This window comes from Phytophthora parasitica (assembly GCF_000247585.1).
Source record: "Phytophthora parasitica INRA-310 unplaced genomic scaffold supercont2.18, whole genome shotgun sequence".
NCBI classification, from domain to species: Eukaryota; Oomycota; class Peronosporomycetes; order Peronosporales; family Peronosporaceae; genus Phytophthora; species Phytophthora nicotianae.
In genome coordinates, this window is record NW_008649004.1 from 332,294 (window position 1) to 345,823 (window position 13,530).

The following is a 13,530-nucleotide window of genomic DNA, read 5'->3' on the forward strand; positions in this document are numbered from 1 at the left end:
CCCTCGGTGGTATTTTACCTTTTTCGCACTGGGTTTTCTCTATACTATTCGTTTTCTTCAGCGTCGTCTTCGTCACTCGAGTATTGGCCATGAACTTCATAGTACGTCGTATCAGGGAGCTCTAATAAATAGCCAAGATCGTGAGTCGATAGGATCGATCCATCCCCGTCTTCGTCACTGTCCTCCTCAACAGCAAGAATGTGTGCGGCAGCATCGTCATCACTCTCCGCGTCCTCGTCTACTTCGGAGCTGTCAACTTCTTCCGATTCGGACGTTTCCTCGTCACTTTCATCCGTCTCCTCTTCCATTTCATCTCCATCGCTAGAGCTTTCATCGTCGTACTCGTCATCATCCAGTGTGTCTGACTCATCCTGTCCATCCTCAGCATCGGAATCATCTTCCGCAGGACGCTTTCTCCCAATGTCATAGAGACGGCAGATGGAATCGTCGTCGTCAACGTCTCCAGCTTCTAAATAGCGCCCTTCCACCACGGAAAGCAGCGTGCTCTTAGTGTTTAAAGAGAGATCGAACACGGGACGACCGAGATCAATCGTCGTGATATCTCGGTAGTCACGCGCATCCAGTACTCGAAACCACGACTTCAGCTTGGTCTTCCTGCGCTCCAAATAGTCGCCCTGACGAAAGAAAAAGTCACAGAGTTAGCCTCACTCCCGTCAACGATCTAGATCATTTACTTACCCCTGCGTAGGGATAGTACGCGAACAGCACACTACCAGAAGGATTAAACTTGATGCTGCACTTGTCCAAAGCTGGTACCATACGCAACAAACGGTACGTTCGAAGATCCCACACTGCTGAGTTCACGATCACCTCGTTCCCGTTAGGATGGAAGAATCCGCAGCCGAAGTTGGACAACTTGTCGAACTTATACAACGCGCGAGTGGGGATCCGAGCATCCCACAACATTCCATCCGTCAGAATCGTTCCATCACAAGGAGAAAAGCAGCAGTTCGTTTCTGCGCCGTAATCGTTCGAACGCATTGCGTCTTTCAAGTCGCACAGGACGTCCCCAGTCGCTATATCCAGCACGACAGCGCCTTTAACAGCAAAGCCCAGTCCTTCATCCTCTTCGTTAGAACGGGCATCAAGCGCAACAATCCGGTCTCCGTAATGATTAAATTCAGGACGGAGACCACCTTGGAACCGCCATCGCTCTACCAACGCACTCGTATCGTTCGCATCCCATAGCGCGATTTCGTTCACTGCAAGTTCAGACAGAGCCACAGCTCCAGTCAGTATCAGGCGACTTTGGAGACCCATGGACGTGGCTTCGTTTGTTTCCAAGCTCACGATAGCGCTTGACGGTGAGTGACAGGTCCATTCCTCCACTACTTCGTCAGACTCGATGTTGAATTGACGTAGCTCTCCATCATGATTGCCTATCAGCATCTCCTGTTGGTTTTGACCAAAGAATCTCGCGACACTCACTCCTCCCCATGCGAAAGACCCGACGTGTGCACCTACAGTGCGATACGGACGGTAACGACTGAATACATAGCGATCAATCCCAGCATCAGCATAGTATGAGGAGAACGCAGATGAACCAACACGATAACCCGTACGACTTCGACGTAGTAGACGAGAGCAGATGCTCAAGTTTGACGATGTGGCAGGAGGATCCGGACAGCGATGCATTGAGCCTTTACCCAATAGCTTAAACGGCGGTACAGTGGTCACTGGGTTGGCGCATTGACGGTGCTGTTCTCTCAAGAAATGCGTGATAATCTCATCCAATTTACTTGACGGTGATACGGTCGCAGCTTCACTGTTTGCACTCCATCGCGCGTTTATCGGGAGCTTCTGAAGTGCATCCGGGCAGGCAGTCTCCGACACAACTCTAGGGGAAGTGACCGACTGTGTTGGCGTAGGATCTTGAAAGAAATGACGTCTACGAAAAGCTTGACGCATTAGTTTCTTTGAGTGGCGGTAGTGAGTGGCTGGTGCGGACATTTTCACTGAAAGACGAGTGCCTTCCGCAACTTGAATCTTCCCTAGTTCTGGCACGATGGAGCCAAGAGAGGACACTCGCTGCAGCTTCTTCGGACGTGGCGTCTCCTCTCCACTTAAATACCCGCTTTCTCGTCGACTCAGAACGATGGACGGGACTTCTTGATCCACTACGGTCTGCTTCCTATGCGGTGTTGACACCTTCTGATCGGCATTAACGTGCGGTTCAATAGCGCGAGATGATGCATCTGAGCTCTCCTTGGAGTTCTCAACGTTGATCTTAGCTTCATCAACGAGAGCAGAGGCTGCATGATGTAATCCTTTCGTGACCAAATGATCGTGAATCAGCCTCAGCAGCTCGTTCTCGTCGTATGAAATCTTGGTATTCGCAACAATACTCGCCTTCTCGATCTTCCTCACCGTGGGGTCTGTAGCTTCATTAATCACCACGTTCGAAGCTCGATGTGTCACGTGAGAGATCAAATCTAGTGCAGATTCTCGGAAACGAACGTGGATATCTGCGTTCTCCTCCAGCACGGGGTCACTACGAATCATATCAGACAATAACTGTCCGACTTGCATTTTCTCGAGAATCTGGGAGATATGACGGTCACGAGAGAGTCCCAGTAAGGCACGTGTTGCTAGCAGACGAATAGCGTCTGCGTTTTGAACAGAACGCTTGTAGCGCAGCAGGTAGACACACACTTTAATCGCATTCCGCTCACGTGCAAGCTTCCGTACAGGTCTCAACATTTTGTCATCTTTGGACTTCGAGCAGCAATTGGAGCAGTTATCCGGGTCAGTTGCCTCTGTCTGGTCATCCTTCTTCGTTCTCATGCTTCGCGCTGTCAGTGTGTACTGTCGAATGTCCTTTAAAGGATGCTGCCAGCAATCTTCGTGATGAGGAGGCGATACACAGTTGCAAAACACACGCAGCGCGTCCCGCACCAGCTCCGAATCTCTGGGGTTGTGGCTCATCGCGATTTCCAGTAAGATGGTCATTCCTATCTTCTTGGACGCGCCTTCCTCCAGTGATACTTCAGTTGAGCACACTTCGTTCGCTAGAGATGGAACCACGAGCGTTAATACACGAAGCGAATCCAGACAAAACTGCGCGCGCTCTGCAGTCCATACCCGGATCATCGATGAGTTGGCGTCTGGGTCGGTGTTCTGCATCACGGAGCACATCAAAGCTACGACCTCCAGCAGTACAAGAACGCCGCGTAAATGGTTTAACTTAGCCGCAGGAGGCCACATCGCTCCACCTGGACCACTTGCAGCCGACCACGAGTTGTTCGAGTTGCCGCTGCTTGCACTGAAGCGATACTTCTCGTAAAAGACCATGTTCTGTTCATGAGTCTTGTCATCCAGGTCGATTGCCTTGGACCACGTGATCTTCGGCACACGAGCTGGAATACGAGATGCCACCGTCGCTGTTGTTAACACAGGTGCAGTGTTGGATTGGCGATTCGACGGGTGATTCAATTGAGCCAGTTTCCTTCGGAGACGATGAGTCACTAGAGCCATGTGCATGCGTACATATTGACGCAGACACAGACATGCATCTTGTGCGAGTTGCCTTTGTGCTGCTGATTTTGGATGGTTACCTACTCGAATAATGTTCAAGATAGTGTACAACCCGTTGTGCTTTTCAAAGTAGTCCAGAATCACCTTGAAACTCAGGGTCAAGCTGAAAAACACTACTGCGTTTTGTCTTGCACGATCGTTGGGACTGGAGAGCAGTTTAAACGCGGCTGAGAGCATATTGTCCGGGTTCATGGCAACCAGGCGTTCAATAACTGCAGAAGAAGACGCAAACCCGTGAAGACACATGGACAAACTGCGATCCAGTGGCCCCACTTGGCCTGCTGCTTGCTGCGACTTGAACACAGTGAAGAGCAGGTCCACACCTCCCGCTTCAACAAGTGAGAAAGAGAATTTCTTATGAGCTAAAAAATGCGATGTTAACGTCATCGTGTGCGAGATCACAGCCGGATTTTTGCTGTGCAAGAACGTGATAATTGTCCCGATGATGTCTTCTTTCAATGCTGGAGCAAAGATCTCCAAGTATTCCCCCATAGATCCGAGACAATCCAGTGTGTACAGCAGCTCCAGCATCACCAAGCGCTTGAAATCCTCTTCATGATGCTCTGGACTCGGCATCACGACTCCGTCTTCGCCTAAACTCCCCATTACGTCCTCTTCATTGGTTGAAATGGGGAGAGACTGCTGGATCGGAATCGTAGCAGTCGGTTCTTCTTCTTCAGTTTCCATAGTAACAGTAACATCGGTATTTTCACTGTGCTCAGTTCCATGGCTAGGTGCTCGACTGGTACTATCCGAGTGTTTACGCTTCAACGATCGCTGTGGTGTGGTCGCTTTCGTCGCTCCACTCCCTCCAGTGTTAACTGTCTTTTTATGACGAGAAGTAGCGAGACGAAGATGGTCTTGAATATACTTGACGGCTTGTTGTCTCTCTTTTTCCAGTTTGGACGCAAACATTCTCGCTCGTTTCAGCAACTTAACAGGTGTGTCGTTGTTCACAACTGTATCGGCAACTGAACGGTCGCGTAGCCCCACGGAGAGTAGTCCTGTGCCATAACAGCGCAGTCCTGGGTCGGTGTCAGTAGCAAACCCACACACACGGTCCAACATCTCGTCGTCGTCCAGCATGCGCACAATCGCTCTGCTGTTCACTGGCACTGTGGCCAACAGTAGTCGACACGTTGCTGCCTTGACGCGGTTCACGCTAAGATCCGATAGTTTACCCTCCAACTACAGCAACATAACCGTTAAAAAGTTGAAGTTTAGTCCATCTTCAACTTCAGTTATTGCCTTACCATCGGATAGAAATCCTCGTTCTGCTCCAGCACCTGCAGGAGATTACCGATCAAGTGGCCTAATATAATAAAACCCCAAATGAACCCCAAAAGACCCACGTCAGCAAGAGATTCGACCCCATACTTCAACTGCAGTCTTACCGTCGCGGCGGTAGGGCGACGATCGCTCCTTGCGGAAATTAGTCTCCACCTCCTCGAGTGTCTCTGCAATCCTATAAAACCCACAAAACAAGATTACGTCATCAGACAAGCTCATTCCGCATTCGTTGTGGGTTGGATTCCGCACGCACATGTTGAGCTTAGTGATGACCTCGTCGACCGAGAGCGCCGGCACGTCTGGGTCCGTCTGTGTGAGCTCATGTGATAGCTGGAACACACGTGCCTCCATCGGGTGCACTAAATCCTCGACGCTCACATCCACCGACTCCCGGTGCGAGCGTGGCGACTGCGACGGTGACTCCATTCTTCGAGACTCAGATCCTTTCCTGCAAAACGTCAAGTGAACAGCAGGTTACAAAAAGTGATTCTGATTCTGATTCACAATTTAAAATGGCTACATCCTCTCTAAACAGATTAATCCAATTGGGTCCATTCATTGACAAGCATGGCATCGCTGGACACCTTGGTGCTGTACGAGCACATTCTGTCGCTCGTGGACCCCACGGAGCTCCACCGCAGCTCTAACTCTGTCCTGCAAAAGAAATTCTTCGATTTGGCCAAATCTGTCAGCGACGTCGTTGCAACGTTTGCCAAGGTTGAGGAAGTGCGCGATGCGATGAACCAACTGGAGCAGGGCAACGTATTGACTGGACGAAGCGACAGTTTGATGCGAGAGATGGAAAACTCAATGAACCTGCAGCAAAAATTGGAGGAAGCCTTGAAGAAGGTGACCATGGAGATAGCTGTGGTGAGTATTTTGAGAAAAACAAATCGAGGTCGGAAGGAATGGATCGTGGTTGACAGTGGCTGGTTGTCATGTAGCAGTCGGAAAAAGACGTAGACATCACTGAGGAAACACAGACCCAAGCGAAACATAAACGAGGGAGAGGAATGGCCATTGAACACGAGCGGGAGGACATGGTCGTCTCCGAGTCGTGTAGTGGATCTTCATCTTCATGCAGCAGCGAAGAGGAAGGCGATATGCCAACCAAAAAGAAGTCTAAGGGAACAGAGGCGGCATTGCAGGATCTCGAAACAACGCCACAACTCAAGACGATGGACCCTTGTCTGCATCTTGCTCAGGAGTGTTTGAACACGATTTTGAAAGTAAAAATTAAAAGCAAAAAGATCCCGGGCGGCATGAAAGCTCGTTGGTCGAATGCCGTTATTGGCATCAAGGACGTTCTCAAGCAGCAGGCAGCTTGCAATGCTGTAACGACAGACAACACAATAGCTCGAGTGACCACCCGCGCATTAGAGTCTGCAATGGCGATTTTCGAGCAAGTTGAATGGACCGTTGAGCGTTTCTACGAGATACAGCTTCTTAGCGCTGCCCTCACAGGGGCTTGCTCGACGAACAAGGCATTGATGAGTGATTACCAAGTGTACGTTTTGAATTCTTTTTCTCAGTGTTATTGGAAGATGACAAAAAATCTCGTTTCCCCAACAAATCTTATAGTGCTCAAGTAAAACTGGACAAGGTTGTGAAGGAAAGCTGTCGCCCACTGGTGAGGAAGATAGAGCAAGATAATGCTGGCAGGGTGCTAGGTCACCTAGTGGGGACATTTCGAGGCTTGGTGAAAAGCGTGGAAACTCTCCAATGCGATGAAAAACCACAACGCATTGCAGAAGTACTTAGCATGATCGAAATCGTGATGAAGGTCGATTCTGAATGCAAGCGTGAAAAGGATATTCGAAGAACGGTGGAGCAGGCGAGTGTCTGGGTGGCTACGGTTCCTCTTCACGGCGACTTTTTACCCTCCAGATTTCAGCGTTTTGTGACCAAAGCTGTCACTTATATGAAGAACATGGAGGGCAACCAGAGCGACTTGCGCAGGTACGCTTGCAGAGTGGGTTGCTGATGATATTTTATCCTAAAACTAACTATGTGTACATATCGTAGCACCGCCACTAGTATTACGAAAGTGTTGAGTCGGCGAAAATAATTGAAAACGTAGCCGACATCCGAGTGCGAAGAATGAAGCTGGAAAGTAGAACCACCAGTATTGAAAAGCCCGAAGTGATACAGAAGATCCCTTCGGTAGTGATCGCGGTGGGAACCCACAATTTATTCTTGTCTAAAGGTATTCCTATTCACGTATGTACCATAAAAATGGTTCCGAGTACCTTTGGTTTGGAACAGTGCACCGCTTCCAGTAGTGGGAAAGATTGGCTTTTTTCACCTTCCCTCTTCGCAAGATGCTGGAACCACACCGGGCATTGAGACTATACAATAGCGTCTACGAAGATCCAGACGAAGATGATGCAATGTCCGTTGTGCTTGCGAGGAGGTTATCTCGTCTGCACGTTTAGGACCCAATGTCCGTGGACGAGCTGCTGCAGAAGATGTGGAGTTGGTGACCAAGAATTGGTTGTAGATGGCTCTGAGAACGGCTCAGAAAACCTGGACGAGGACGATATGGAGCGTAGTACGTGGATTGAGGAGGACCTTGAGCCAGAAGCAATTAAGGAGTCGCTAAGCTTCTAGTTCGTGCAGGTGCGACTGGCGTATCGGATAGATCGGTGAGCGGATTGCGAGAAATGCAGCGCACGCTCCGTGAAGAACTTGGAAGAAAGCAAGGCCACAAGCACCAAAAGTATTTGCTAGATTTCTTCGGATGTACTGTACAGTTATGACTTTTCCCTTAGTTAAACACCCCAGAATAGGAATATTTGACTTCAAATGTATTCCATTTTACGATTGAGGGGTGAGAGGGAATAATATCTTGGGTTTGTAAGTGACTGGTCAACCAATTTACTGCTATCGAGGAGTATTCCATTTCTAGGGATTACTACTGAAGGGATCTTCTGTACAACCAGTTTGTGTTTTACAAATGACTACTTTTTGTAAACTTGTTCACAAATGGCTACACCCTCGATAACTATTTCCTCGTGTCCATCGATTGACGATTTATGACATCGCTGGACACCTTGGCGCTGTACAAGCGCGTCTTGTTGCTCGTGGATTCCCCTAAGCTTCAGCGCACCTTCAACGTCGTTTTAGAAGAGGAAATATCTGCTTTGGCCAAATCCGTAAGCGACGTCGTTGCAGCTTTTACCAAAGTGGAGGAAGTGCGGAATGCAGTGAATCAACTGGACAAGGGTAAAGGGTCCACCGGGCGCAGTGAGACTGTGCTGGCAGTGATGGACGGCACAATGAAATTGCAGCAGGACTTGTACGATAAACTGCAGAAGGTGGCGAGTGGAATAAAGGTGGACGACGTGGAAGTGAAAGTAAAAGAGATGAACCTGCAGAAGAGAAAGCGGGAGGAAATGGATAAAGCTTCTTCCAGTGACTCCTCGTCATCTTCGTCCAGTATCGCGGATAGTAGCAGTGAAGAAGACGACGAAGATGAGGACGAAGAGATGGAGAATGAGCACAAGAAGCAGAAAGTGAGTGAATCTTCTGGTCCTACTGACAAAAAGGGAAGTGCGGATCTGGCTTTAGCTCACGAGGCTCTAAGCGCTCTTTCGACGATGAGGCCGGGTAGCTTTGAGAGTAAGGACGCGTGGGCACAGGCGCTGTTCAATCTCAAGCTGATCCTCAATCGCCAGTCAAGTCGTGATACAACAGATAAACCGACTGCTGAAGTCACTGCCCGTGCACTTGAAAACGCTGTGCTAACGTTCAGAAACCTCGTGTGGACGCCTGAATGCGCAAATGAAGTTCGATGCTTAATCACTGCTTTGTCATGTGCTTGCTCCAAGAACGAGGTGCTGAGGACTTACTATCATCGGTACGTCGATGGCTTTGACTGGAGTGCTTACTGAGAGGCAGCTGCTGATTGCTTTTGTTTCTTGTGAGTAGAGTTCAAGCTCAACTCGAGAGTCTCGAGATGAACAAGACCGCCCAGGCTTCTGGAGAAGCGAAATCTGCTACTCCAGTGAGCGCCAGGTCGTTGCGTGATACGGCCCAGCTTTTACAAGACTTGGCTCAAAAGGTTCACATTCGGCCAGAAAGTGAAAAAGCGGAACACATTATCAAAGCGCTCGATGTGATGCAGCAAGTGATGGCAGATGATCGTTCTTACGCACTAAAACCCGTCGTGAGAAATTATGTTGAAGTTGTAAGGCGCTGGGTATGTGAACTTCCATTTCGAGATGAACTGGGTACCGAATACAAACGCTTTGCGGGCAAATTTGTTGAGTATGGCAAGAACATTCACGGTCACTACAACCAGGTTGGTTGGCAAAGGTACGCAAGACTTATTTAAAAACACTCTGCTCATTTGGTAAATAGAGACTCACTTTGTCATGGTCGTGCTTCGTTTCAGACTTGCTACTAGTCTGCTTCAGTTAGTTGGTGAGAGGAGGAAGCGATCCGCAGAAGAGTCTGGTTAATCGCCAACGGGGCTAAAAAGGCGACAAAAGAAATGCGGGATCGGCCTATCGTGATATTTGCACAAGTGAAGCTCAAGGGATCTGAAGCGGTAATGTCCTGCCAGTCCGAGGATCGGGATCCACTAGCGGCTCCAATCTCGGGTGTGCGTTCAAAAGTTGAGTTGCTACATCCACTTTATTCACAAGATCGAACAGTGGGAAAGTACACAAAAAATGTGAACAAGTGGAAGAGAAGTATTGACAAGTGTCGAGTTATTACTATTCAGTGGTGGAGGCTAGGAACTGAGCCAGAGGATTTTGAAAAACTGGGTGGTCGTCACGAAGCTATGCCCACGCAAAATACTGATCATTGTCTCCAGAAAGAGCGCACGAGAAGCTGCTCCAAAACTTTAGGAACACGCCCTCCAAAAGCAACACATGTTGTGTACTGCTCTTCATGTACGTCGAGCGGGTGATTGCTGTTCTCTTGTACTCATCTCGAACTTGCAGGGTACACGAACTTGGGGCGGGTTTCTGGTGGAAATAGCCCCAAGAGCAAGACCGGAACGCTGTGGAGCAACATTCATCAGACACTGTCAGCAACAATCCAGATTATCCATCAGCAAAATGAAAACTGCTACTCACCGTGTTGACCTTGCTGCGTAGTCCCCGCGCATGTACATCAACTGGCGTATAATACAAACCAGTTTCTCCACATGAAGACATCCCTCCAGAGTGAGTGCCCTGCCATGGTCGCACAGATCCACCAGCGTACTCATACACTCGTTTATCCGGGTGAGCAGCTCTAACGGAAGTAGTGACTGGTTCTCTTCACTCACCACTCCGCTCATAAACCACTGCAGTCGGTCAATGAGTTCCGTAAAAAACATCAACTTTTTCCGTGGATCTGCATCACGTGCTTTTTCTTCAAAACCCGTAACGTGGGCGAAACTATTCTTCACAATAGCTTCATCTGTGAATTTAAGCTCGCCCCATGACGAAGGGATAGCTTGAGGCGGCTCTGACGCTAGATCCGCTACCCACATGAAAGTCGACCCGTTCATCTTACTGCACGTTTTACAGATAGCGATGAAGCATTGGTCCCACTCCGAACTAAACTGCTCCGAGCACAATCGCTGAGTTCTAGCGAGCATTTTCCCAATACTCGGATCATTGCGCGGATCCCATGCCGCGCTCCGACCTTCCAATAGATCACTCACCAACGTCATATTCTTGCTGATCATCGTGGGGCATAACGTTCCGGTAGATTGTTCGATGCTTTGCAGTATATCAACAAGCTGAGACTTGACGGAATCCTCCATATTAACTGGTATCTCGTACGTTTTGAGGAGATAAGTCTGAAGTTTGTGGCAGCACCTGCAGTATAAAATCAATAGTGGTCATTCCTGTATAAGTAAACGATATGAATACAACATTTGTCGTACCATTCAATACGTTTTGACGTGACAGAAGGAGCGTGGAGCAGTTGTTGTAAGCTCTTGACCATACTCCACACTGCTGCTACTTCGTCTTGGTTCAGCAGATCGTCCAGGTTACCCACTGCAATAAGCACGATGAATTCCATGTCTTTGAGATATTTCTTCGATTGGCGAGAGTTTATATTGTCCTCGAGTATTCTAGCAGCTTCAGTCACCGCAGCAACAAAACTCTTCATAAGAGGACCTTGTCGGGTTCGAGTATCGTGCTCTTTTAGAGCGATCGCAGCGTTCAACGCCAATTGTAGTGGATCGTGTAGAACACCACGAGGAAGCAGCTGTATACGCTGTCGTAGTCGAGATCCAGCACCTCGAGCGAGCCGTTTTGCCTCCTGTTGTGAGGTGGGGTTTGGAGATTCTCTCTTCTTTGAATTTCTCTTTCTCGTCACTTTCTCACTATGACCTCTGTAGTTGTTTTCCTTTCTTTTTTCATCAGAGCGACTAGGCTTTTCCTGTTCCACAGTTGGTCTGGGCAGTACATCAAATGGCTCGCTAGCATTAACTGCTCCTACTACTACCCGTGAATTGTCCAAATGTTCACTAGAGCTCTCTCCACACACGACCACATCCTGTTGACTGCTGCCCAACGATATCACTTTCGGTCGTGCACACTCATCAGCCATATCGCAGCGGTTCCGACATCCCTACATTTTCCGACAGTTCGGAAGTTGGAGAAAGACAGGCCAAAAACTTAGAAACATAATGAATCACGTCATAAAGAATACTGCTGTTTCTTCATTTAAGTTCGAAATGGCATTGGCAACTAAAGCCCAGTCAGCTTTCGAAAGCGCGCTCACAGGCGCGAGGAAATGGCCTCTAGAGCCCTGTAGGCCGAGAAAATCAACATTTTGGTTTGTATACAAAATAAAGCTCGGAGCAATGTGCGCCAGAGCTGGTAAATTCATTAGTGAGGGCTTGAACCGGGCAGCGGGGTCCACTATTAAGGCTATTCCCTTTAAACAATGACAGGTACATTGTACCATCTTATTAGTGACATTCCCCACGAGGACCAGCCGTTATAAAAACCTCAACGAGGTTTTTTCAGAGCCAATGAGAGAGCGCCACACAGCGCAACTACTTGGATATCGCCGACATGACATCACACGGTGTTAGTCTTCTTTTTTCAGCTCAACCCCTCAGACCTCAAGTCCGAAGCCTCCACCACACACACACACACACACACCAGTTTGGACGACGAAGCTCAATGACTGAGCGCAGGGGGGGGGGGGTTGCTAAGTGCAGCGTGACGGCATGACGGTGTGTGGCGTGGCGGCGACTTGGCGTGTGGCCTTGGCATGGCAGCGTGCAGCATGTGGCGTGTATCTCAGTTTGCCGGTACTGTTGGTGCAGCACTCGGATGGTAACGAGTGGGGGGTCCGATTCCCTACTACCGGCTTTACTTCCTTGGTTGCTGTGTGGTACTCACTGGTGCGAATTGTGTATAGTATTAAGCTATCTTATACGTGGCCTATTACGGCAAGTATGTCTTGCGTGTCTACAGGGGCTGGGTCTTCAATACGGCCGATAGCGAGGAGATGCTTGTACCTAGCGATGCGACTGTCCAAGATGCCAGACTTGTGCAAAGGACGCAGCGCGCGCAGGACGCTTCCTGATCCCTTTGCCTGGATGTCCCGCGACTTCAGGAACGCGAGGACGGCAACTTCCGCACGACAGCCGGTGTCGAGGACTTGATCTTTGTAGTCCTCCGCCTTGGCATCCAGCGTGAAGCCTTCGTCAAGGAACAACTTCATAAAGGCGGTGACGTGGCGGGACTCCGATTTCTTTTGCCGGTCGGAGGAGTCCCAGACGCGAGGTATGCGCGTGTACCACTCGTACCACGTATCGCTCAGGTTTGTAGCTGGTTTCTTTCTGCGTTTGGCCTTTGGTTGTTGCTCTGACGTGTCTTGTTCGACTTCAGCAGTTTCTTGTGGCTTCGTAGACTTGAGCAAGGCAGCTTCGACGATTGTCAAGCGCGCTGATAGTGTTTTGTTCGAGGCGATAAGCTCATCAATGACAGCAAGAAGTTGGCTGGTTGCTGGGCATGCGTGTGGCTTCTCTGTTTCTTGTTGTCGCTGTTCTTGGGCAGGTGTAGGTCCGTCACCGAGTGCCACCGACCACGCAAGCAAATCCACTGTAGCGACGTCAGCAGCAAGCAAGCACTCCTCAATGCGCGCAGCAATTGGTGCTGTTGGCGAGAGTTTCTTCAGTTGCGGGTAATATCGGACGAGGTAAGCGGTGAGCACATTAAGAACCTTGGTACGTACATCGAGCCGTTGATCTTGTAGTCCCGTACATGAGCTGAAGAGAAGCATCTGCAGACGCCCAAGCCGCTCCTGTGCCCCATGATCAAGGGCGGCAACATCGAGGACTACAGGAGTCGCGTCTGCCCCCCACCCGCTCAGCACGCGCGCTACCTTTCGGTCCTCCCGAGGTGTGTTGTACACATAAGCAAAGCCTTTGTTGACTTTGCTCATGTCCCACGCACCGCGGTCGAAGATCCACTGCGCTGCAAGGCGGTCACCTCCATTGGCGTGTTGTGCGCCGCCCCGGCGGAAGGAGTGAGAGGTCAGCGTCGTTGTTGCTCCAGCCGGCTTTGCTACGCGCTTGAGCAGGCGATTGACATAGGCCTGTACGCCGTCCTCGCCGCGGGTTCTCTCGCTAGTGTTGGACTTCGCGCTGCGTGCCACTGGCGACGCCGAGGAAGCTGCAGAAGCGGCAGGACAAGATGAAAGCGAAGGCGTAGCCAA

General features: G+C 49.7%; 4 protein-coding genes across 4 annotated transcripts; 2 read left to right on the forward strand and 2 right to left on the reverse strand.

Annotated features, from left to right (window-relative positions):
• Positions 1-44: 44 nt before the first annotated feature.
• On the reverse strand, positions 45-5,271 carry PPTG_09442 (hypothetical protein; the record flags this gene model as incomplete). The annotated part of the gene is made up of 5 exons (XM_008904435.1): positions 45-635; positions 700-4,743; positions 4,809-4,867; positions 4,950-5,020; positions 5,099-5,271. The coding sequence occupies 5 exons, from the start codon at positions 5,269-5,271 to the stop codon at positions 45-47; spliced, it is 4,938 nt and encodes a 1,645-aa protein (XP_008902683.1).
• A 4-nt stretch (positions 5,272-5,275) lies between these two features.
• PPTG_09443 (hypothetical protein) lies at positions 5,276-7,068 on the forward strand. The gene is made up of 5 exons (XM_008904436.1): positions 5,276-5,318; positions 5,381-5,715; positions 5,793-6,352; positions 6,427-6,804; positions 6,871-7,068. The coding sequence occupies exons 2-5, from the start codon at positions 5,413-5,415 to the stop codon at positions 6,911-6,913; spliced, it is 1,284 nt and encodes a 427-aa protein (XP_008902684.1). The 5' UTR covers positions 5,276-5,318; positions 5,381-5,412; the 3' UTR covers positions 6,914-7,068.
• Positions 7,069-7,858: 790 nt separating this feature from the next.
• Positions 7,859-10,020, forward strand: PPTG_09444 (hypothetical protein). Its single transcript, XM_008904437.1, has 3 exons — positions 7,859-8,704; positions 8,776-9,162; positions 9,242-10,020. The coding sequence occupies exons 1-3, from the start codon at positions 7,881-7,883 to the stop codon at positions 9,306-9,308; spliced, it is 1,278 nt and encodes a 425-aa protein (XP_008902685.1). The 5' UTR covers positions 7,859-7,880; the 3' UTR covers positions 9,309-10,020.
• Positions 9,781-11,406, reverse strand: PPTG_09445 (hypothetical protein; the record flags this gene model as incomplete). Its single annotated transcript, XM_008904438.1, has 3 exons — positions 9,781-9,856; positions 9,933-10,664; positions 10,733-11,406. 3 exons carry the CDS (start codon positions 11,404-11,406, stop codon positions 9,781-9,783), a joined length of 1,482 nt encoding a protein of 493 aa, XP_008902686.1.
• Between the last annotated feature and the right edge of the window lie 2,124 nt (positions 11,407-13,530).